This window comes from Anopheles coustani, chromosome 3, assembly GCF_943734705.1.
Source record: "Anopheles coustani chromosome 3, idAnoCousDA_361_x.2, whole genome shotgun sequence".
Taxonomy (NCBI): Eukaryota; Metazoa; Arthropoda; class Insecta; order Diptera; family Culicidae; genus Anopheles; species Anopheles coustani.
The window spans coordinates 35,708,739-35,733,272 of record NC_071288.1 but is presented as its reverse complement, the minus strand read 5'-3'; the positions used below and the strand labels follow the sequence as shown (position 1 = coordinate 35,733,272).

General features: G+C 46.0%; 1 protein-coding gene across 1 annotated transcript in view; it reads right to left on the bottom strand.

The window, feature by feature from the left end:
* The window catches only part of LOC131259622 (low-density lipoprotein receptor), a 205,601-nt gene that overhangs the window by 5,756 nt on the left and 175,311 nt on the right, over positions 1–24,534 (bottom strand). The window contains exons 6-16 of the mRNA XM_058261161.1: positions 24,183–24,456; positions 23,828–24,050; positions 23,405–23,737; positions 23,095–23,313; positions 22,862–23,006; positions 22,534–22,743; positions 22,193–22,391; positions 20,906–21,178; positions 15,678–16,094; positions 2,820–2,941; positions 1,509–1,658 (exon numbers count right to left, since the gene is read on the bottom strand). Of these exons, the coding sequence (XP_058117144.1) occupies positions 1,509–1,658; positions 2,820–2,941; positions 15,678–16,094; positions 20,906–21,178; positions 22,193–22,391; positions 22,534–22,743; positions 22,862–23,006; positions 23,095–23,313; positions 23,405–23,737; positions 23,828–24,050; positions 24,183–24,456 (2,565 nt within the window). The remainder of the gene's footprint in view (positions 1–1,508; positions 1,659–2,819; positions 2,942–15,677; positions 16,095–20,905; positions 21,179–22,192; positions 22,392–22,533; positions 22,744–22,861; positions 23,007–23,094; positions 23,314–23,404; positions 23,738–23,827; positions 24,051–24,182; positions 24,457–24,534) is intronic.

The window sequence follows — 24,534 nt, the reverse complement described above, 5'->3', positions numbered from 1 at the left end:
ACAAACATTAGAACTATAGGGGACCATGCCGGGTGTTTACCAAGGGGCACGTGGTTATTAACAACAACAAAAAAAACACCCTTCCATCTCACCCACCATACTACAGTCGGGCACTCGAAAAATGGTGGCGAGATTGCTTTTGAAAATATAAATAATAAAGAAAAACTTTCAGTTAGTGTTTCAGTGTGTCCGTCCCTTCCGTTCTACCGGCAGCGCAGCTTCCAACACCGGGCTCCACCATGGCTTTTTTGTCCTCCATGAGCGGGTACACACACACCCACGACCATGGACACATGGATTTAATCAGGTTAATATGTGCCCTGCGCTCCCAGTCAGTCACTAGTACGCGGCCCTTGTCTGCCTTGGCGCCAACCCCGAAAGGTAATGGGATAAAACTCTGAAACGTTATTAGTTTTACACAGCTCTGAATGCGGGGCAGGCGCACGTGGCAAAAAAAAATCACCTTTTTGATGTTACGGATGGGACTTGCGAGGACGAAGAATTCTCTATTTAATTATAGTTCACTTTTTTTCTACCTCTTGACACGATGCAGCACGTGGTGGACGTGAAGGGTGAGTGATACGCAAAAAAGAAAGAAGTATCCATGAATATATACCGGTAGCGGTAGGTCCCTTAGGCGAAACGCGGCCAGCAACCCGTGATAACGATCTTTTCTATGCAGCAATCGTTGCTAAGCCGGTGTTGGCAACGGGTGCACAAGGTTGCACGTTGATGGGTGTCCTTAAAATTTTCATACCTTACTCGCCCACCACAAGTGAGCGTATGTGTCCGTTGTATGTCCGTTCGTCGGTGGTGTTAAACTAGATCCTTTGATTTACCTTTCATTCGTCGGTTGCTCCATCGCTTCTTGCGCTCAAGTGGGGTCTTTAGTTTGTTTAGCTTCGTTTTAATTGAGTGCTTGTTTCATAAAACGGTTCAACGTTTTCCCATGTCAATCTACCTGTCGGTGCCCCCTGGGCTCGGTTTATGAAATTCTTGCTTTGATTTGCGTTGCTACGGATCGTTTCCAACGTTTCTTCCGTGTGAAAACCTCTTTCGCCTACTGAGCGGGAGATTTTCATTCGTCGCGTATAAATATCCAATCTAAACCATCCGTTTTGTTCTGTTCCTTATGCCTAGTGTGTGTTTGTGTGTGCTTATGTTTTCCTCTGCTCACTTCAGTATTCTTTTCTCGTACAATACATCATGTTCTCGCTAAACTGGTACGCCTTTTTTCGAACCGCGAAAATCGTTTGGGAGCCCGACAATGGATCCGGTCTGCTGTGGTCGTTGTTTGAATCTTTCTATTGACTAACGAGACGTTCTTCGAAATTTGTGTCCGACATTTAGCTGTGTACGTGCGTGCGTGCGTTTGTGTTGGGTTGGTTGGCAGTGGCTTCGCGAACCCCCACCATCACCTATAGTGGGTCCTGCTGTACACACACCCAGGGCACACGGGGCCCCCCTTATCGTATGCTGACGGAGTAGTCCCGGGCCAGCGCTCTTACCTCTTCGCCCACGGTGCTCGGGTACATGCGGCTCTGCATGTTCTTCTCCAAGCTGAACTGATCCTCGGTCGTTTTCCTGTACACAGGATTGTCGAAGTTCATCGACGTCGAGTTCCGGTGCAGGTGGTGCCGATAGATGCAGAATACGATCTGAAAACAAAATGCGAGAGAAAAGTTGTGAGAATATGTGGCCGTACGGATGGCGTACGAGGTTTATTTTTGGAAAAAATCAAATAACCGAAGAAAAAGATAAAGATGTGTTATTTTTGAGAAAATTTAAAAATAATGATTGTACAATACATGTTATAAACGATCGTTAAATTAACGAATCCTAGAAAGTTGCTCTATGGTTGTAGAAACAACCAAAATTTCAGTCTTTTATTTCCCTGAGTTTGTTTGTAACAGAAAGAACCAGTTGTCTATTTTCCGCGCTTATTTGTATATTTCCTATCTCTAACAGTTCCTCTTTTTCTTTGACAGGTGCTTGTTAGAGCGAGTCCGGACTCGCAGTTCTGGATTGTCTCTAACAATGCACTAAAGCACAATAAATTAACCATACAAAGAAAAACGTACATTGAGATAATTAAAAGATGCAACAAATTTAACTCGAGTGGAAAAATAAATTGGATTCATTGGTTCACAAAAGCAACTAAACCTTTCTTTTCCATCACCTTCTTTGCTTACATATGATAAAAGAGAATTTTTTAAGTAAATGAAACTATCATGAAACATATGAATTTACGAAAACGGGACCTTTTGCCCTACACGTTTTAAAGACAACATAATACTAACGTGTTGACCCGGATTCTTCTTGGTTGGTCTACACCAACCATTTTGAAATAACAATGAAAGAAATTTCCCAATGAAGATACAAGATTTAATGAATGAGACGAGTTTCATAAAATTGTTTCCCTGTAAGATTTTCGAGCAATTCGAGAGATTCTCTCCTGATGGTGCTAGATAACAATAAAAACGAGGGTTTGTGATTCAGATAGAGAAAACGATTACCTTTTCTAAACGTTTTCATTTAAAAGCAAACGACAAACATGTTGCTACCATTCGGATACATTGGCGAATATTAGAAATCCTGGAAGAAGAACTTTGCGAAGCCGAAGAGCAAAGGGAAGCAGCAGTCACCAAATGTTGGGAACTAAAAACGATTTCCTTTGCATTGAAATTGGAAATTTTTCTTCCCCGTGAACCAAAGCGTCGGAGGGTGGAAACCAAACTCGGAAACGAAAACGAAATTGAGCGAAAGAAGGGAATTTTCTTCTTTAGTTTTTTAGTTTAAACAGCGTAAACTTAACTTACCGTTCCAATGAAGACGAACAGCCCCGTGATGATGGCGATGGAGATGAGGGCCACCTGGCCCGAGTCCTTCTCGACCACGTCCGGGCGGATGATCGTGTCGTCGGTTCCATTTCGCATCGTCGCTATTATAAATATCCATTTATTACCGACAGAGCAAGAGAGGGCGGCCACAACAGAGGGGTAGAGAGGAAGGTAGAAAAGAAAATGTTAGAAATGTCTTGATTAAAACCGGGCGTAATATCTTCGGGTTGGTTCCGTGCCCGGTTGCGGTCGAAACAACCCTCCGCTCCTGCACCACCACACCCTGCCTGCTGATGGACGGCCGGTTGTTAGAACAATTACAAACACACCAACCCAACCGGGATTCCGTACACCGCCCACTCGCTCAAGGGCGGTGGGAAGGATGGAAGTGGATGATCCTTACACGCTACGAAATGACAGGAAAGAGGGACGCACATGAAGTACTTTTCACATGAGGGGAAAAATGAAACCATCACCATGAAGCAGTTGGAAAAGTCAGCGACAGCCGAAACGCGAGAGGACGGAACAGCGGTTAGGCGAGAAGTGGAATGTGGAATGCATTTGGCCGCGATCTCGAGGGGTCTAGGGGTTCGTTCGTGGAGGTGAAGGTTATGGGTGCCGTTTGGTTGGAAATTCTTGAGCGTGGAAAACGGTAGTCCCAAGAAGGCGTCCGCCCCACACCCATTTGGGTGCATTATCTTAGCGCCACTTTTCCGCGCAGAAACATATTAACGGAGCGGCATAAATAACGACAGTAATGGAAACCATTACCGGGTACGATCGCGAGCCGGCTGCTCTGGAGATGGCTCGGTGTTGTGGTATAGTAACCACCGGGAAGTGATGGCGTTGGGCAAAATGTTAATAAGTAAACCGTTCGTTACGAAGCGACGACGCACAACGGGGCTAGAAGGCTGCCCGTTGTCTATATAGATCATAATTAGGTTCAATTAGTGGCGGCAAATATTTTTTAATTTTCACTCAACCTTTCGCAATACCGTGCACTCTGATACTGACCATTAGAAAGTTAATATAAGTCCGCTAACAGTGGGGCATTATGTGCCAGTGCCTGGCGTTGATGGGACGGATTTCCTTTCTTTCAGTTTGTGTTCTCGCCATGCGGAGTTAGGGCGGTGATTTTGAGAATCAAATAGTTGAAAAATTCTCTAGAATTGTATGTTTTGCTTTGAATCATTTCAGGAAATTCTGAAATTGTCGAATCAGTAAAGTGTATACCGAACTGGCAGAAGCAAACATGTTTATGAATCATTTATAATACGTTCAATCAAACTTTTTGATGGTTAGGAATGTTTTCGTTTAAGTTGAACTCCAGTACTTCTTTCAATTTCTCTTTTGTTAAATAAAACAAAATTAAACTTGATTTAACTTTGTTTGAATTCTGCTATTTATAACGCATTAATTGAAAAATTATTAATAGAATGCTTTGAGGTTGGCAAGTGTTATGTTAAGAGATATAATTTCAAATTTAAATTTATTGCAAGAGCACTAATCTGAGTCGTATGACAGATGTTTTTCTCATTTGTTATCTGTATAATAGTCCTTGAATTACTTGGCATTGTTGTTGATATCAACCTTAGGTAAAAAACAATAAATTATCTTAAACGTTGATACCAAGTCACAATCATTAAACTAATTTAAAATAATTATTTTCAAGATCTTTCGAAATTTTTCCGAAACGGGAAAAAAGTTCTACAAACGGAATTTTACACTTCGGTTTCAACCATTAATGTTTAGTTTCGAGCTTTAAAATTATTATTCAAAAGTATTATTCTGCTTAGTAAAATGAAGAATATTAAAATTACACATCAGTAGCTATCCAACATGACAAACATAGGATCTCTCGTGTAGGATTTGCTAAACATCTGCTTCTCTCGATGAAACGACAGCATTTTTGCAAACAAAACAATAAAAAAAAAGAACAGAAACAACTAATCATGTTTGAAAAGCCATCAACCGCAGGTTGTACTATAAATGCAGTGCTCTCACCAAGGGAAAAGCAAATTAGACTGTCGAACTAAAACTTAGCTTAGAATTCTTGCAATACCAAAGTTTAAACAATGGACCACACTCCTCTAATCTCACTTCATGAAGCTACACGCGTTACATCTTCGTTAGTTCTGTTATCATTTCGCAGAAAGGGTTTAATTAACTGATGATTGTAATAAATTCTACGGAACAGACACGGCATTCTGTTACCTTATCCAATTTGTTTGAAACCTGTTTTTCCGAAAAGCATTCACCGAAGAATGTGGCACATTGTGGATCACGTATGTGAGCAAGATCTTGCTTCGATATTTATTGTTTATTTAGAGTAAGCTTTCAATCCAACATCAGTAACATTCTCAGATCGCAGATATAAATCTTCCCGGGACAGAAGGATGGACCACATTTCTTCGGAATCGGTAACAATGGCAGAGAAACTTTGAAGTTCGACCGGAATGGCAATGAAATTCACAACCCAAACCCGGCCGAGTGATAGATGGATCGAAGCTTGCCTTCGAAACGAAACGCACAAAGGCATGATCTGTGCTGTTCGAGGAATTTTAATTGGGAACGAAATGTAATTTAGTTTCATTGGGATGGCTTTTGAAACGGATGTTTGTGGGTTTCGTGCGACAAAACTCCAAACGTCCGTAATGACAGGACCACAGAAGCGAATTCAACGAAACGGCCTCTGTTGCACATTATCGTCGTTGCCGGTTTTTGGCTCGAAAACTTGGGGTTTTCATCTGAACGGTACGCTGTAGACTGCTTCCGCACAGGGTTTTGAAACAAAACCGGTGCTCAATCAACCGGGAAATCGTTGGGAGAGGTAATTGTTAAATCAACAACTTGGCTGCGCCATTTTTCGGCCACAATTTAGTGGCTGTGAAAAATCAATACATCATCCCGGGCGCAGCCACGCGGTGTTTCGCTCCGACCTTCGCTGATTGGGAGCCACGAGGAAAATTACTGCGTGACCGTGCGGAACGTATCGCGATCGAATCTCGGAAAATGGGCGGTCGACTGTGGAAAAATTAAAAATGGAAAACCGGACCCGCACCCTCTCCGCACGTCCAGCCCAAGGGGAGCATCCAGGGAAGGGGAGCGAAAGAAATATGCTGAACGCCACGGCAAACTGGCGTCTCATTCAGTAATCATCAATAATCCTGGAAATGATTCCTGTTTAAAGAACGGAACGGCGAACTGGAGAAGAAAGGACATGCGGGAAAAGTAAAAAAAGAAACGATGAAAAGTTTTCCCAAAAGCAATTCAACGCTTGACGGATTTCTATGGCGTGTTATTTTTGCATGGTCCGTGGTTTTCCACCGAAGTGACCATCGACGGGCGTCTCGTTTTCGCCTGCCCTCCCTTCGCCACCAGCCGGAGGGGAAATGCTACGATTCGCTTCATCGGTTCGTTTGGCCACCGAAAAGTAGCCGGGGACGAATGTGCCAATTTCGCCCATTTAGCCGCTCGCCAGCGGATGCGTACAAAGTATTTATACGTCCATTACTGACGCTCGTCCGCCAGGGGCGCGACGAAGGAGACTAGGTAAAAAGTAAAAAAAGAAAAACACCCGGAAAAGCGGAAAAGTGTACTGCAAAGAAAAAATGACTCAACCCCGAACCACAGTACACACACAAACACAAACACACACACACTGAAAAGGATCGATGCTGCAGGAAGCCCTTAAGAATGAAACTTGGAAACAAATTATTCACTTTGGCGCAAGTTTGACGAGAAAATTGCGAAGGCATGAAAATGCGAACGCGGCAGCTTAGCGACGGGTATTCTTCCTACGGCCTGCGGACCGATCCATCTTTGGCCCGTCTGCAGGCGTCGCTTTGATACGTGGCAATATCCATAATGAGATTACGAGCCCTGACCATATTTGCGACATAATTTCCGGCTCGTCTTCGCTGGCGTTAAATCAGCTCGTCAATTAGAGAGCAACGGGGGGGAAAGCGTAAGCTGTTGGTGCGTTAAAGGGAACGACGCAAAAAAAAAAACGAGCCTGCCATAATTGACGCTGATTATTTTTTGTTTACCTTTCACCATGAGCAAAACTAAGCTAAGGATAAAGTGTACAGACAAACTTTTGCTCTACGGCTGCATTTTGTTTCGTCTCAGATGCACTTCCATTAGGCAACATATTTAAAAGTAAAACAAAAGTCGGTCTCATGATTTTATGATGTTTAACCTCAACTTTGTTGAGAAAAAAAGGAAAAGCAGCATGGAATGGACCGTCTTATGTTTAACTTTGAAAACACTCAAGTAATTTCTTGAAAAAGTTGCTGGTTGCAGAAAAAGAATTGAATGCTCTTTGAAAAATCCTCATTTGAATCAAAATAAACATCCTTTCTGGTTATTACTAATATTTTAAAGTTAATTTTCGTCGGCTTTATTCTCATCTATATGCATATAAAATTATTGTGTTACGGTGTTGATGTTAAAACTCCTCCTAAAAGGCTGAACCATGTTTAATCAAACTTTGCACACATGTTCCATAGGCGTGGAAATATGTTTTTAACTATATCTCATGTCTGGAAACTACATACTTTTTTAATTAATTACGATTTTTAATTAATTACTGATTTCTTTGTTTACATTCAGCAATGGCATACGAAGTGTAATCTCAACTCGCAAGTTTAAACGGTCACAGCAGCATGGCTTTTCACAGAGCGTGGAGATTTGATTTCGAACAAATCATTTCTTCTCAATAACAAGAAAAATAATCTTTGTTATTTGGTGGTAAAAATAACAAATTTTATTTAGTTTTATTTATGACATATCTATGTATTTCTATGTAGTAGCATCTGTGAAGTAATATCAATGCCAATTAGTGAATAAAAATGTCGAAATAATTTACAATTTCGAAATCTAAATGTCGATTAAAATGTTAAAATCCAAAACTTAGGCGTCAGAGTTTTTGAACTCATTCATTTTTACAGAGGCACCTGTAGAATAAATAATCAAAATGTGTAGTTAAAAACCAAATATTTTCAACAGTTGTATGTCGCTCAAAACATGTTTGAGCGAGCCAACTAGTAAAATATAAAAAAGTATGTTCAATGAGTTTGTTTCATGTGTATGTACAATTTAGAAACTCCACTACAATGGTCCAATATTATAATCGTATGATTGTAGGAATAAAGAATGATTATTTTCCTAAGAAATAAATCCAGATACAAAAATGTTTCATCGTTCGCTGGAGTGTGAAGTAGAAGAATACCATTAAAACTCCAAACTATATGGGGGAAAAAGTAAATGGCGTTGCATGCAGGCGCATGTTACGCCCATAAATAACGCCCGAGATTTATCGATGTTCCAACTGCGGTCATGAACTTGACTGCCGGCCGAAGGTGAGCAGTAAACGTTCCGTTTACTCGCAATGTTCGTCTTCTCCCCGAAGCGTTCCAGTGGACGGAACGGATTGGTTTTATCTTCCACCCACCCGGGAAATCTTATGCCCATCCCCAAAACTGGGACGGTTCGATTATAAAAGTTTCCCATCAAATGGTTCCACGTGGACGAGAACGCACGTGGCCGGTGTGGGGCCGGAAACCCGAACCGGACGGTCGGTTAAATTTGGTATGCAAAAGGCGCACAACTCGTTCGTTCGTTCTTTGGTTCGTGATGGAAAATTCGCGTCGCCCGTTCGTCGCCATAAAACTTACATCAAAAGTTATACCGTCTGCTTGCTGCCTCCGACCGACCACCGGTGAGTACGGCTTCAACGGGCCCCCGTACCGGGATCAGAACTCGCGCGCCAAATCACGGCAATCAGCGGCCACGTTGGGCGAAACGCCCGGTTGGTTTTCCCGTGTGCTCACACTTGTGCCGTGTTGTTGTGCTTTTCCTTCACGGCAATCGGTGTTCGGGAAACTTGTGCCGATGAAAACATGTTATGAAAAGATGTGCCTCGTCTTGTTTTTTGGTTTTGGTTTCTCGTATTCATCTCTTCTTTGCTTCGTCGCTTGGCTTCCGGAGCCGGGCAACGGCATCACTAAAAAGTTCAAAACTTCCGGTTCGCGGGGGAAAAAAATAAACCGGGTGCGCCACCGGGACACAAACCGGTGAGCGAAAATTCTTTTCGTATACACGCACACACAAACACTTTTCTCTTTATTATTTTTATTGTTTCGTTTTCCCGAACTGCTTTCCCGTGGCACTCGCTGTACCGTCGTGATTTTTCCAGGAGATGGAAAAAAACGGGTGGCCATTTTCACCGCCAGCTGCTGGCAGTAAAACGGGGGTTTTCTCCTCCCGAGTGCAATAATGATAGCAGCCAAAGATGCGTGAAGGAAAATTTGTCCGGAGAACAATTTTAGGGTGAACAAAATGTTGGGAAATAGTAGTGCAACATGAATGCAGCCGCACCGCATGGGGTTGTGCAAATGGCGCGTTAAGAGAGGCAGAAGAGACCACCGGTGGAACGTTGGTGCATCGCAAATCGCTAGCTTGCCGACTTTCCGGCGCAACGTGGGGAAAACGAACGAACGGGCAAGGGTGAGCGCTTCGGAAAGGGTGTTGTGGGGGGAGGGGTGGTCTCGATGCGGCCGGATTCACATTTGCACATTTGCATTTGTTAGCTGAATTTTTAGCAAACCTTCTACCTCAAACTTTCCGAGTATTCTCCCCAAAACCCCGCCATCCCCAACGCGAGGAAAGCGGTTCTTGTGTTTCCTCTTTTTTCACTATCTTTCATTTCACATTCAAGCAATTCCCGATTTTCCTCCCGATACGTCCCGAGAATCGGCGGGAACGGACGGCGGTTTCCGGAGATGAAGTAAAGTTTCGGGCTGCCTTCGGGCCACCACCACACTTCCGTCGACGAAGACGACCGTCGCCACAATCGACCGACGCTGCTTGTGGCTTCCGCCTGGGGAGAAGCCCCGGAGAGTGGTCCCGAAAAGAGGCCCAGGACTTGCCGCGCGGTTCCGGTACTCGTTAGTCACCCTCGATTTCACCCGAATACGACCGGAAATTAAAGCCAGCGAGGAGCTGGCGGGAAAATTGGGCAGCAGCCGCACGATGATGTGCGAGTGAAAAGTCCCGAATGCCACCCCAAGGCCCAAGGCGGGCGGGCGAAAGCCGAAGAAATCTGCCACCGCGGCTCACGTGGTTGATGCTTTCCCCGAAGGGGGGTTGTTTTCCCTTTCTTTTTTTTTTTGGTTACAGCTTTCTCTTAGTTTACCCGATTTTTCCTTTCTTCCGGGGGGTTCGCAATCCTTACTCCGCGGGATGCACGAATGTTGCGCGACTTTAGAAAGATCGGGCACCATTATTTGTGCGGTTGCTGTCAGTGTGTGTGTGTGTGTGCGCAGTTGTTTGTGTGAGTTTGGGTTTCCTGTTGAGGTTTTTCCTACCAGGCGGAGCCTTCTGGCGTTCGCCTTTTGGGAGTTCGGTGGCCGGGAAGCGGCTGGATTGTTCAGTACGATTTTTGTTTCCTCTTGCAGCTGAATTTGAAATCTTTTCCCATACACTTTGAAGAAAAAAAAAAAAACCCCGGCTCCCACCGGGGCCGAGTCAGGCCGGGGATTTGCATTTTCTGCGCGAATGCGTACCGCCGGCCGGGCATCAGCGAATTACGAAGCGTCGGGTGAATTATGTTATTTTAGCACTGCGGTGCTGGGAACATAACAATGCGCTCCGGAGCGATGGCGCTGGTGGGGTGGACGAAGCGGGGTGGTAGAATTGAGTTTTGAATAAAGTAGCTATAAAGAAGCGGTGCGCGATGCAAATGTTTCAATTTTAAGCAGGAAACATTGTCGGTTCGCACCGAAGCGGCGTGAGTAGGGAAAAGATGTACAAGGCAAGTGCATATTTAAAGGAATGTTTACCCCCTTAAAAGAAGGATGTTTCATTTTGAATAGTGACTGATCTAACAGATTTAGTGAAGTTAAATGCACGATTCTTGAAGAATTATTAAATGAGATGTTAAATTCAGCCCAAATGAAGAAACATAAGCCACTGAACTGCTCGATTTATCTGCTTCTTACATTTGTTCACAGTGTATTGAATAAAAAATTGTTATCTGTTTCTTTTCGATACCAATATTGTTTATCTAAGAGCATTAAGTGCAAACATTGAATTCTAAAACAATTAAAATTATTCCAACAGTCCTGGGAAGGTATTTAGGTAATAATGTTTTCATTTTCCCTTTCGGTCAGTCCAAGCTACCAAATTGTACATTGGAAAGTAGAGCTATGTGACGAGACTAACTTTTCATTTTTTGCCAGAAATTGCTATACGAAGCAAAGGAATATTTGGAAACTCATAACTGTTTCTTTCGCTGTTTTCTTCCGAAAAAAGGTATCAACTTTGCTTCAGACAGGTTAAGTGTCGGCTGAAAAACTGAAACACAATCTCTAAAACAGCAGAACAAACTAAACAAACACCTCCCTTACCCATGCTCTCAAGGAGCAGTCAAGGACGAAATGAGCTAACCGGGGCCATCGCGACCAGTGTTCATCAGTCGCTCTATTGTTTCCGGCAATAAGACCCCACCCAACGGAAGCGAGCTCGTGTTCCGCTTTCCGCACAGTCGATTCCTCGGCTCGCCGGTGCAGCTCGTTTGGAGCTCGACAACAAAAGCCAAAGCTGATGATGGTGAGAAAAAACAATATAAACACACAAAGCACATCCTTTTCTCGCCCTTCCTCCCTGGTTCGGGTGTTGCAAAATATACAGAGCGTGGAAAAAAGACAAGGAAGCTCACAAAAGCTTAAGATACCCCCCGCCCGTGTGGCTGAGAATGTTGATAGAAGAACTACTTTTCTTCCGGTTGTACGGGCGGAGAAAGTCGTGCGAGCAAAAATCATTTCATCTTTGGTCACATCGTTTTCTTTCCGTTTCACTTTCCATGCCCCGAAACAGGGGAGGTCGTAAAGCGATGGTCCGGGTTCTTCAGCCGGAACAAACCGGATGGGTTGCGAGAAGTCGCGTGTGTGTCAAAGGGGATGGAATTCATTGTGCGGTGTGAATTGCAATGCAGGTTGCACTGGCAGCTGCAACAAATAGAACTGTCCTTCCGAAATGAAATATTGAGTGTCCTATTGGCTATGGGGCTCATGCCTTTCCAACCCCCGTTCCCACCGGAATGCGCACTCGATTGGAGTACCTTTGAAGGCATCCTTTTACAACATCCATGCCACAGTGGTTCCAATGCAAGTTGCGCTAGGGGAACCCGGAGGGTAGCGGAGGGTTTTTGCACCTATTTTGTTAGTAATTGGATTTTTCGGTTTGGGTATCGATCGGCAACATTCTGTTGTGGGGTGCATTCTAAAATCCACTTCCGCTTCAAGTGGTCCAACGCTCGGGACGATGAGCATGGGATCGAGCGGGCATACCACTGGTTAGGTCGAGATGTATGTGTGTGTGGGTGTGTGTGGGTGTTGGTTGCGGTGGTAGGTGGGAAAAGTTTTAATTAATAAATGGCTGAAGAATGATAAATATTTCAAAGCCCGAACTGCGGTCGGCCAATTGTAGCATCGGTTTGAAGCAATTTCAGCTTTTCTCGTTCGTTTCCTTTCGTTCGTTCGTTCCGAGCGAAAATCGGATGCCATTGGTTTTGGTGTCCAATTACTGTAACTTTTGGTGCGGTGCTGGTAGGCTAGGCTGAACTATGGCACACTTCATTGGGAAAACATGCAACACATGGCCATCGGCCCTACCGTAGGAGTATTTTGGAGCTACTTTGCCGTATTCAAGTGTTGCTATACAATGGTAATATTGCTGCTATAGGCGGCTCGTGTAACTCTTTCTAGTACAAACAAAAAACAAAACCCCTGAAAGGATGCCAATTATAATCATAATTGAATTTTACCCGATAACCACAACAAAAGCGGTACACAAATCATCAAGTATGGGGCCAGTGCGGTGCTTCAACACCAATGCCTGGTAATGCCAGGTCGAGGAAAACCACCTGATGCCAATGGTCGATTCGCGGATTTGTATTGATCTATGCTTTCTTTAGTAATTAAAATAGGAAGAACAGGATAAAAAAAAATTACTGCTATTGGTGCAACGAAAAAAAAAAAAAATGCGGCCATGATTTGTGAATCGACACCGTGCGTATGTAGTGGCGATTTTTTTTTTTGTATTTTAAATGTGTGGATTTTCTGCTGTTTGTATGCTGATGACTGGTGCACGTTGGTTTTTAATCTTTTAATTAATATTCAGCTCATGCGGAACGCAGCCGAGCAAACGGGAAGGGAGGCCCGGGGGTTCGTCGGTAGTCCTTGGCTTAATTTCAGCAACACGCATCCGGCAACACGGTTCGTGGGGTGGCTCGTGGCCCCCGGGTCGGGCCGGCAATTCACGGTAATCTCGTTGTTCATTCAATTAAAAAAATACCCGGCTTTGTTGGCTTCCCCCTTCGGGTGGAAAATCACGATTAATTTATTAATATGCCACACTACTCCGGGTGGCTGCCTCGGTGCCGAAGGGGAGTGCCTTTTGGTTTTTTTTTTTTGGTGTATGTATTTATTCATACACTTGCAAACCATGTTCTCGTGCAGCCTTCGGCGTGAAAAAAAGAGGATAAAGGGGTTTTTTTTTCCTTTACACCCGAAACGGGGTTTTTAACCGACTCCGATATGACAAAAAAGTGACCCGCCGGGAAGCTTTTCATCCCTTAGCCCTTTTGCCACAAACACACACACACACATACACGCACAGTGAACCGGAAACACCTCACTCACGTATTGCGTGCATGCGTGCCCTCGTAATCGATTAAAAGGGAGTGGTAATGAACGGCTTATTACCCAACGGAGAGTCACACGTACACACACACACACACACTTACATAGGGTTCCGCGGTCGACGCGGAGAGCAGGTCGGAAAATCAACTTGTCGATGATTTTTACAAGGCACGCAAAAACGCAATCACACATTAATGGTATTTGCAAAAGGAAAAAAAGAAACGCTCGAACATTACAGAGCTAATAAACGCGTCGCACGGTGATATTGAATGGAACGAATCGAGTATGACGGATGCACGGGTTGGTCAACAACAATCGACGCCGAAGTGACCGTCCGCCGGCCGGTTGCAGTTGAGTGCAGTCGGCAGCCGTGAATAATTAATGTTTACATGCGTGCACTTTTCGGTGGTAGCAATTAATCCAAGTACCTTTTCGGTCGTGCGTGTGTCTCAGCATAATCCAGGTAATGTTTGTGAGACGCATGACGCTGCCACACTATCGATGCTCGTGTGTGTGTGTGTTTTTGCGGTTCCGATTCGTGAGCCGACAAGCAGTTCAAGGACAGAAATCAAACAAAACGCAAATAAATTAAACCACCATCAAACGATCTGCTCCGTCGGGGGGCGGGAACTCGGAAGCTAAAAATAGATGGTGTTCAATTTGGCGCGTCCATGGAGGCGCCTGGTTGTTCACACCGATACGACCGGAAAGCTAAGATGTTCGAACGCACGAGCTGACAGCAAACGAGCTGTGTCCGATCGACACGTCCGCGTATGACTAACTGGCCGCACCTACGGTTGATGCTTAGCATCTGCGATGCTGGTCAAAGTCAAGATATGACGTTTGAACAAACATTCGGAAATGGGGATTAAATGGTGGAGGGTGCTTGTGTAGTTGTTTAGAGAATAGTTTACGAGTTTTTCTGCCCAAGACAGCCCACACAGTGTATCTCTCAAAAGAGTGGCCAGCGTTGAAGAAACGGGAATGAACTACCGTTCTATTTGATGTAGATTACAATCTAGACTTATACTTTTTCCTATTTTTCAGCTAATTTTTCGACTCTAAAACTGGTGGCAAAAAGGTTATAGACCATATGGTTGGTTACTTGAAGCTAATAACATTAATCTACGGCCATATTAAAATATGTGAGCATATCTTTCACTCATCAAAAAGTTCCAAAACCATGCCTTAGTTGGTGTTACATCTATCCTCCCCGTTATCACGTTTTTCCTAAATCACTTTATTTCGGGTTGGGTAAGAAAATTGAACTTACTTTTCTTGGGCCTTGTGATTAGCATAATATTGGTAGCTCATTAACTATTGCCCAAATCGACCATTTATGACAGCCAAAAGTAACTCATAGTTTTTATTTCACTCTTTGGAATAAATAATCCATCTTACGACCAACCTTATTTATTGCCCCTTCTGCAAACAAAATAAAGGGTAGAAACGACATAAATTTTCATTTTGTTTGACGCTAGTCACACGCTTGTTAAGAAGACTAAGTAAATAGTCGCAAACAAATCCAACCTCGTCGACCATATCAAAGCGAACGTGTATTATTCCAGAACTTGTTACGCAGCTTCCATCGAAATGAAATACCAGATCGAGTCAAGTGGTGAAGCCATTAAAACTTATTTTCTACTTTTTATGTAGAATTTGCAAGAAGATAATGTTAGAAACTAATTTAAAAAAGATTATAGCTCGTAGGTTTTCAATAAATTGGCGAGCCAAACTTTAAAGAAGGCAGAGGGTACTTTCCTTCCCGTTATCCTATTAAGGGTTCCACTTTCTACAGATTAGCCACGAAACTTTTCCAGAAAGAACTACAGACCGTTTTAGGCTTAACAAAGTATTCAGTGGAGAAAAAAAGGAGAATTATTGACACTTACATAAGTCAAAGGGCAAACACAGACGTGGACGCGAAGTTGAGAAGCTTATCTTCATCGACAAACAAAGAGAAAACGGACGATCAGGGACGAACGTAGATACAACTACACACACTCTGGACATTTCAGGACGGATTTGGACGAAAAGATGTAGCTACACACGAGTACGAGCGGCCCGAGCCCAGCCCAAAACGGGGCGGGGTGGAAAATGGCCTCGGCGCTCGCGCCACAAACACAGTTACCTCGGAACTTTTCGCAAATCCACCTCACATACTGGATGGAGGCGGACAGCTCGTTATCGTACAGTGCCCGGTGGTGGGCGGCGGCCTCCTCGTTCGCCCGCTCGTCGGCATCGGCCGGCGGCCTCGGGAAGAGGTTCTCGAGCAGGTTGAACCGGCGGCGCTGCTCCCAGTACGAGTAGCGGACCGGCTGCACCTCGGCACTGGTGTTCCGGTCCACCACCCGGTGCATGTAGGAGCGGTGCAGGGCGCCCCGGTCCCGGAGCGCCGGCCCGCGCGCCGACTTCAAGCTTTCCATAATCGCCACCGTGCGCGTGAGGTTGGTGCAGATGGCGGCCAGATGCAAGCTGTTAGTGATGTTAGTGGCGAACGGGACGTGCCCGGGTGGGCTGAGACCGGGCAGGGAAATGCTCGATTGCCCTTTTGGTGTGGGGTTTTTTTTTTGGTTCGAAAAATGTTTTATCCACCCCACACACCCACCCGCCCGCCCGCCCAAGATCGGAACACAATCGGTTCGGTTGAAGGTTGAGAAAGCGGTTTTTGTTGGAGGTGAAGCACCGGGTTGTTTGGTGGCAGCGACAATCCAAGCGAAGGCAGTAAAGCGGACGTAAAGGTGGTTGGTGCATTGGCGGTGGTCGTGATGGTAGCGATGATGATGATGATGATGACGTTGGCGGTGGTGCGGAGGGTAAAAGGGATGAAAAAGCAGGATCAGGATATTTATGTTCGGTTCGTGACTGTTTCCTTTTCCTGCACGGCGAGTGTGTGTGCACATTTACAGCTGGCCATCTGCGAGTGAGTACCCGATGGCTGATGTTTGCTTTTGCTCGAGAGCAGTGTCCCATTTTCCCGTGAGCTACTACACAAAATCCTCTGGCGTGTGATCTACCGGGCAGCAATGCACCTCCTCGGTAGCTTTGCTTTCTTTTGCCTGGTTTGAGGCGGTGCAACGGCGCACCACAGAACCGGTACAGTAATTGATTCGCTTGCCTTTCGCTCCTCGGGGATACCCTCAGGACGAGAGAGAGAGAGATAAAAAAGCGGCTTCCGGCGGCTTGCGTTTGCAAAACCGGACAAAAGTTACCACCGAACCAGCCGGACCGTGCACGGGTTGACCGGTGCGGGTTCGATTAGCCCGGATGATGGCCGGGGCGGGGAAAAGATGACCCCGTGGTAAGGTAATTATTTATGAGCTAAACTTTTACGGAACCTACACACAGACATACACACACGTTGCCCAGCCAACGGTGGGCCGTAGGCGTTTCAGATAAATCACGCCGACCGGAAATGGATTTTCTTCTCCCAAAGAATCATGGCCCCGGATTCCGGAGCCGGACGGCTGGTGATGGTTCGTGTGTGTGTGTCCGTGCTAGTTGTCGTATAAAGTTAATTTAGCGCTATAATTCACAAATTGCTCCGAGAACCGGAACCGTGAGCGTTGGACACGGTTACGGCCGAATGGTGTCGCCAATGAGGCGAAACGAAAAGCTCCACGGAAACGAGAGCGGGGAGAAGAAGAACCGGGGACAAGTGTTCGGATCCACTCAACTGTTCAATAAATGACACAAATTATATGCACCGATTGCCAGCCGCTCGCAAACACGGTTCGGGCGTGGGGAGCGACTCCGATCCGGATCGCGGATTAAACTGCAGTTCAGGAAGTTAATTCAACAAACAACCCAATCTCCCTCCGTCCGTCGGTTGGCGTGGTGTGTCGCGTGCCTTCCATGCCGCACGGAACCTTCACGCGGCGAATTTCGTCACAGCGAAAGTCGCAGCGCGTATAATTAGGCATACAATATGTCCGATCACGTCCCATTTCCATTGGGAAGGCACGGTGGAGGAGAACCTGGAGGAGAGGTCAGGCCGTGCCTAGGTGACATAAATTATACTCTCTCTCCCCCGCAGGGCTTTCCCACACGGATGAATTTCCTATAAATCACCAATATTTCCCTACCACCAAATTGGTACGGTTATCCCCTTCTCCCTCAGGGGCAGGATACGAAATTCACGGATGTGGTTTGTGTTTAGCAAACGTTTAAACATGCCACTTTTTCATGGGAAACGTCCGGTCAGCAAGGGAAGGAGAGGGCAGGGCGGTTCGGCCGGTTTCAGTTTGACATAATTTAACTAACGGCAAACCTCCGGAAACACATCTGCGGTCGAGCGATAACGACTCCCGGCGCCAAACGCATCGATGGGTGATGAGATTTGCAATTGTGATGCCCCGTTCCAATCCGTTCTATGATCCGTTTGGTGTTTGTGAGGCGGTGGCTTTTTCCCCCCCCGCTTCCACCATTCGTATTGCGGAACCAGCGGGTGGAACAGTGCCTATTTATATTCCGCACACCACCATTGTTCGGTACGGTGGTAATTAAAGGGGTAAAGTGGACACTCTAAATGCGAAAACCCGATTGAATAATTCGCATTCCCTGCCGAATAATGCGAAACCAATCCTACACGCCTCGCGCTGCGGTAAATCAAATTGTTTTGCTCAAACATTTACATTCCCCGGCTCGTTTGCCTCGGGGAAGGATGGGTAAACACAAAAAAAAGAAATGCGGTGCAATAAAAACCACTCATTTCCAGGACGTTAAAAGCTCATTTTGATGTGTAAACGAGCGAGTTGTTGAAAACAACAAATAAAAAAAACATGATGGAATCGGGTGCCACATTCTGGCGGGTTTACAAATTGAATTGCCAGGAACGGGGGAACGAGTGAGATCAGTTTTCAGTTTGTCACAAACGATTTGTGTTCGGTTGTTATGCTTGAGCCCCGGTGGGATTACAGATGTATGCACCAGCGATAATTGGACGGGTCTCAGGCACACACACACACACACACGGTTGGGCATCGAAAATATATTTATTGTTCCTGCCATATGTGGCTGGAATATGTGCTGTTTGCTTTGGCTAATCGACCGCAAGTGCACCAAACGCTGATGACTTTCTACCATCGGTTTGCATTGAAACATTCATTCGTTTCTGACCGTTCAGCACTGCCTTTGTGATCAAATATTTGCTCGAATACTTTCGATGTTCACACGTCGGGAAAGGGAACAGGAAACTAATAAAACAATTTCATAATTGACTCTACTCGATTCCTCAGCGAGCGGTAAGCCCGATGAATCGCTTCTACCCAAGCGAAAAAGCGCACCGCGAAAGAATGATTAATCATTCAGTACCGAAGCTTGAAAACCAATTCCCTGCCAGGTTGAGTGTGGAGGGGAAAAAGGGGAGGCGGAGGGGACCGTGTGACTTTTGGGCAGGTTGAACCTGCCTTCGTTTCCCACCAAGCACGACTCAGGCGAGACACAAACCTAGCCGACACGATATGGTCAAAGTTGGCCCGTGCTGCCGTCTTCGACCGCTTTCGCTCGTTCTGACTCCTCAAAACTCCCCCGGAACGGGTGCGCGTGCTTCGGGCGGCCATTTCTTAGTTTTCTCCTCTGCCGGCGCTGAAGCGCTAGTTTGGGATGAAGCGTCTGAAGCAATTAAGTAAAGTTCAACATTTTTCGCATGTTCCACGTCCCTTTCGCCCCGAGGTCCGGGGGAATTATGATTCAATTTTCTGCCACTTCCCCTGCCTTTGTTCGCGGCGATCTTAGCCGATGAAGCGGTGTGCGGCTCTCGAACGTTGGTATGTGCACACACAGCCGTGCTCAACTTTATTTGCCCTTTCGGCACAACGACGGTGGCCCCCGCGTCGGTGGAGAGCGGGTCGGGTAGTGCCCCGCCCGGACATGTCCCGTGCACAGGAGATGAATCTTTGGCTAGCTCGAGGGCTTAAGGAAGGCGAATGGGTGCGGGCGCTTGTACGCCGTAATCTGTAACAAGTCCCGGGAGGGAAATTAGCGTTGGAAAATTGCACCCAGATAGCGGAAGTGGGAGGCGGGTGGGCTAAACCGAGGGGTTATTAATTACTATTAAGATTCCAGAAACCGCTCGTTTCTCCGTTCAAAGGTGCCGGGGCCGTTACTCGGGCGCAGAGCTATAAAAAGAACCAAACGCTATGTGCTGATCAAGTAGCGAATAAAGCGCGTGTCCACGAGCGTGGCAGTTTGGAACGAGTGTTTCGGGCAGCTTGAAGATCAAATGTTTAGCTACCTGCTTAACAGGTGCACTTTATCCTTTCATCCGAGCGACTACCGTTGGGTCATACTAAGTCAACTACATAAAGAAAAGGTTGAAAATTTGATTGGCCATTTGTTTTACCTTGAATACACTCTTATTTGAAAGTGATATCAATGATTTGTGCAATTCTGTTTGAAACCGACCGAGATTAAATTATCTTTGGTTATCTCAGTTAAAAATGTGTTCAATTACACCGATGTAATTTCTAACGATTCGATGTAATTATTTCTCTGATAATTTTTATATCAGAGGATAAAACAATGATGTGGTTTTGCGATGTTTTTGAGGTCCATGTCTACATATTATTGTTCAATTTCTAAAACCGATAAGAAGTTTATATACATCTGTCTAAGAACAATCATACTTGCAACTATAGAGCAGCATGAAACGTACAACAGCATAGCAATGTACTTAAGAAAAAACTTCTACTTTTCACCTTTACTTTTGTATTTGAACTCCTTAAAAAGTGTTCACTAAATAACGAAATCTGCAAACCTACACAAACTGGCTGAAAGATGGTTTGTATACATCCCTTATTATTATGTGAACCATGATAAATCTTTTTTTTTAATTTTAGGCTCTAAAAATAAGAGATTGTGTTTTAAAACGATGTTTCTAAGTGTTAAAACAGTTGGTTTTAGGTAAATGTTGCAACATGTTTACAATGCGAACACGATTTTTCGATTGCTAATAATTAATTTACCGAACAGTTCCACAATTGGTGGATAGTTAGCCCTGGGATAGTTGTGTAGTAGCTCGAGAACGTTTGTGGGAATGTTTTGTCGTGGGAAAACTAACACCTGTACCGATGGTTGCCAGAAAACCAGTTATCACAATGAGGTGTTATTGATCTTCGTCAGTGCTGCTGAATCAGTGTTAAATGCACCAGACACCGGTTTTTTACAAGCATGTTTGCTTGTATAGCTAATTCATTACCCGTTCTCCAAAACGAAAGCACCCCGTGTGAGTGGGTTATGCACTTTTGCGTTACTCTTTGGGAAGAATGACATTATTATCGAGTAAAACTGCGCTTGTCGCTGCCAGTTTCTGTTCAGCTGACAAACGAACGCACGCATTCGACTGGAACCGATACTCACAGTTTTGCTTGGTGCCTTGCGACGAAGGGAACGTTGACGGCGGAGAAGAAATAGAAGATGATGATGATGAGGAATTGGAAGAAGGGAAGGATGCATTGGTGGATGAAGCGATGATGTCCTTATTGCTATCGTAAATGTTACTCGAGTGGTGCTCGATGTGTTTGTTGGCACTACTCCGATTCATACCATTGTTGCTACCGTCGTTGCTACCGACGCTGGTGCCGCCACTGCCGTCACCGTCTTCGCTGCTTGCCCGATCGGTAGAACTTTTTTCTGGAGTGGCCACAAGCGCGGAAAAAGGGCCACAAACGCCACCCCCCCACAGCGAGGCGGTTTGTCGAGCCACGACAAATAATGGAGTCCAATGGGTTTGTTTTAACGATTGTGTGCCAATTTCGACAATTTCCAGCGCACACCCGGTGGCACCGAAACGTGGTTGAATGTGATTATCGCGTCCGCCCGAGTTCGCACATCAATTCAATAGGACGATTTAAAAAGCAACGGAAAGCCCGCGGAGGTATAAATGCGCAAACATTGCACCGAATGTTGATTTGCGCGTGTGTGACGTTGGCCCAGGGCACAGGGTGGAAAACCGAGAAAGAAAAAAAATGAAAGAAAAAAAAATGCAACGTAAAAAAGTGGGAAAAGAAAAATAAACATTACTGTACAAAATAAAATGAACTCATAAATAAATCAACAAATAAATAGACGTCCCGGGAAACAAAAGTGAACCAAAAAGCACAACAACATCACTCCGGAGCAACACAACAACAGCTATTGGCCAGGCAACGCAAGGGCCGCACACACTTTCCCATGCGAGCCTTTTATTGCATTGGCGCCCAGGACAAAGAATGACGGCAAGAAGTGGAGCAAGAGGAACATTTAAAATTCATTAAAAACGAACATACACAAAAAAGCGCAATAAAACAGCAAACAACTCGAGTGATGAATAAATAAAACACGCTGCAGTCGACACGATTGGGCGCGATGGCACATTGGAACGGGGAAAGTAAGGGTCATCCAGATAGAGACAGTGAGAGGGAGAAAGCGAGAAGCATACAGAAAGGTTGGGTCGAGAGAGTAAGTATAAGTTTTTTCTTTCAACCTACGGTTGGCCCTTTGCACGTACATCCAGTACCCACAAAACTTACGGGGTGGACCGCCGGACGGTGAATGGAAATCTCCAATTCTACCACCGTAGACCTTCCCAGGCTAAACGACACTTCACTCGTGTTTCGGTGCAAACCAGCAAACAAACAGGGTGGTAACAAACGTCAGTCAACTTACCGTCTTCCACACACATTAAGCTGTCGCTCATCAGCTTCAGCCCGGTTGGACACGCACAGGAGATTTTGGGGCTGTTGGAGTTGATTTGCGGTGCAGGCAGGCACAGGTGCGAGCAGTGTCCGTTCACCGCCTGGCAGTGGTTCACACCATCCGGCTGCCGGTACGGGTGGTACACGTGGATCGTCATCGGATGCTGCAGCTGATGGTTTCCAGGACGAGCGAGCGGGAAGAACCGGTGTTACAAATGAATTAGAGATTACATTCGGACCAACGGGTGCTAGCAGTTGGTGGGGCCACCAAGCGCTAAGGGTGCTTATGCGTTGGTGCTAGCCCAGCCTTACCATGTGCATCGCTGTCACCGGCTCAATGTCCTTGCCGGTGAATTTGTTTGCCTTGAAGACGGCCTCCTTGTCCCAGTCGGTCCAGTAGACGAAATCCTCGAAGGTGGTGATGGAGAAGGGATGGCGCAGGTAGTCGGTCGAGTAGAGTATCACCGATCGCTTGGAGCCGTCGTAGTTGCAGGATGAAATGACGTTCAGTTTGGCATCAACCTGGTGAGACCGCACAGGAAGGAGAAGAGACAGCGTGTAAATGGCATGTAATGACACCATTGTAATAGAGGTAATTTTTTCTTCCTGTCCCTGGTCCCTGGAACGGAAAGCCACTCACCCAGTACACTCGTTTGCGGACCAAATCAAGAGTGATTCCGTTGGGCCACTTGACTTCGTAGTTGACAATCACTTGCCGATGGGTCCCGTCCATACCAGCTCGTTCGATTCTCGGATTGGTGCCCCAGTCGGTCCAGTACATCCAACTGTACGGGGATGTATAAAAGGGATGGTTTATGACAACGTTATCGATTTACTCGCAATGATTTTCTTGTTAAATAAAATACGCCTTACCCATCGATAGGATCGAGTGCGATCGCGCGTGGAATTTCCAGATCGTCCTGGATCAAAACTTTGCCCATGTTACCATCGAAGTTCGTCAGCTCGATGGTGGATTTTTTGATGTCGGTAAAGTAGATGTGATTGTAGATCCAGTCCACGGCCAAACCGTCTGACGTCACCAGCTGGTCCTTCACGACGACCGTTTTGTCCGACCCTTCATCAATCGGTGCCCTGGATAGTGGACGCGAAATAAATGGTGGAACGTTTTCATTGAAAGTAAGTGAACCGAAACGACGAAAGTATCCCGTTTTTCCGCACTCACTTGTAGATGCGCTTCTCGGACACGTCGCTCCAGTAGATCATGCCCGTCCGGAAGACAAAGTCCAGCGCCGTCGCCGACTTGGTGTCGTTCACGATGGACGTCATCTCGCGGTGGTCGAGCGAAATCTTGCGGATGTCGTGTCGGCGGGCGAACAGCAGCGAGGCGTGCCCCTCGGTCGCCTTGCAGCGCGTATGGTCCCGAGGATCGCGCAGATACCCATCCTGGCACTCGCACTTGAACGTGCCGATTTCGTTGGTGCAGCTCTGCGAGCACGAGCCGGGCTCTTCGCATTCATCGATGTCCACACAGGTCCGGTTGTCGGACAGTTTGAAGCTGAAAGCGGAAACGAAGGGCGAATGGTATAACGAATATTTCTCCAACTTCTCGTTTCTCAACACCCCTCCCCCCATTGCAGACACTTACCCTGGTTTGCAGTCACAGTAGAAGCCAGCCGGTGTGTCGACGCACAGCTGCGAACATCCGCCGTTACCCTCGAGACACTCGTTCTTGCCACACTTGTCAACGGGCTCGTCCTGGAACTCGGGGCAGTCCGGCTTCTTGTCGCAAACCTTCGACAGTGGTATGCACATGCCTCCACCGCAATTAAACTCCGTCTTGGCGTCACACTTGAGGTTTTGAGTATTCGCTGCAAAATTTTAAGCAAAAAAAAAAAAAACAAATAAACCATTGGTTAACGGTTTGACGCGCGCGTGTAAGGTACACCGGAGAATGTGTCGACAGCAAAACTTTCCGGGGTTTCCAGGAAAACCTCACTCACCGCTGCAGTTCTCCTCATCGCTTCCGTCGGCACAGTCTTTCTTGCCGTTGCAGGACAGACGCCCATTGATGCAGTTTTTGTCCTTCTTACACTGGAACTGGTCCGAGCGGCACGTTACGTTCTGGCAGGTCGGCGGCATCTCGTCATCGCCCCCCGGGCAGTCCTTCTCGCCGTCGCAAATCCAGGTCCGGCGGATGCACGTCATTCGATCGCTGCACTGATACTCCTGCGGCAGGCAGGTGGTGAAGGCAGGCGGAGGGGGGCTAGTACATCCCTGGAAAGTTCCAAAATGGGGCATATCAAAATGGTACAGCTTCCTCACATGAGCGTGTTCTCCCCGTCTTCTGCAACG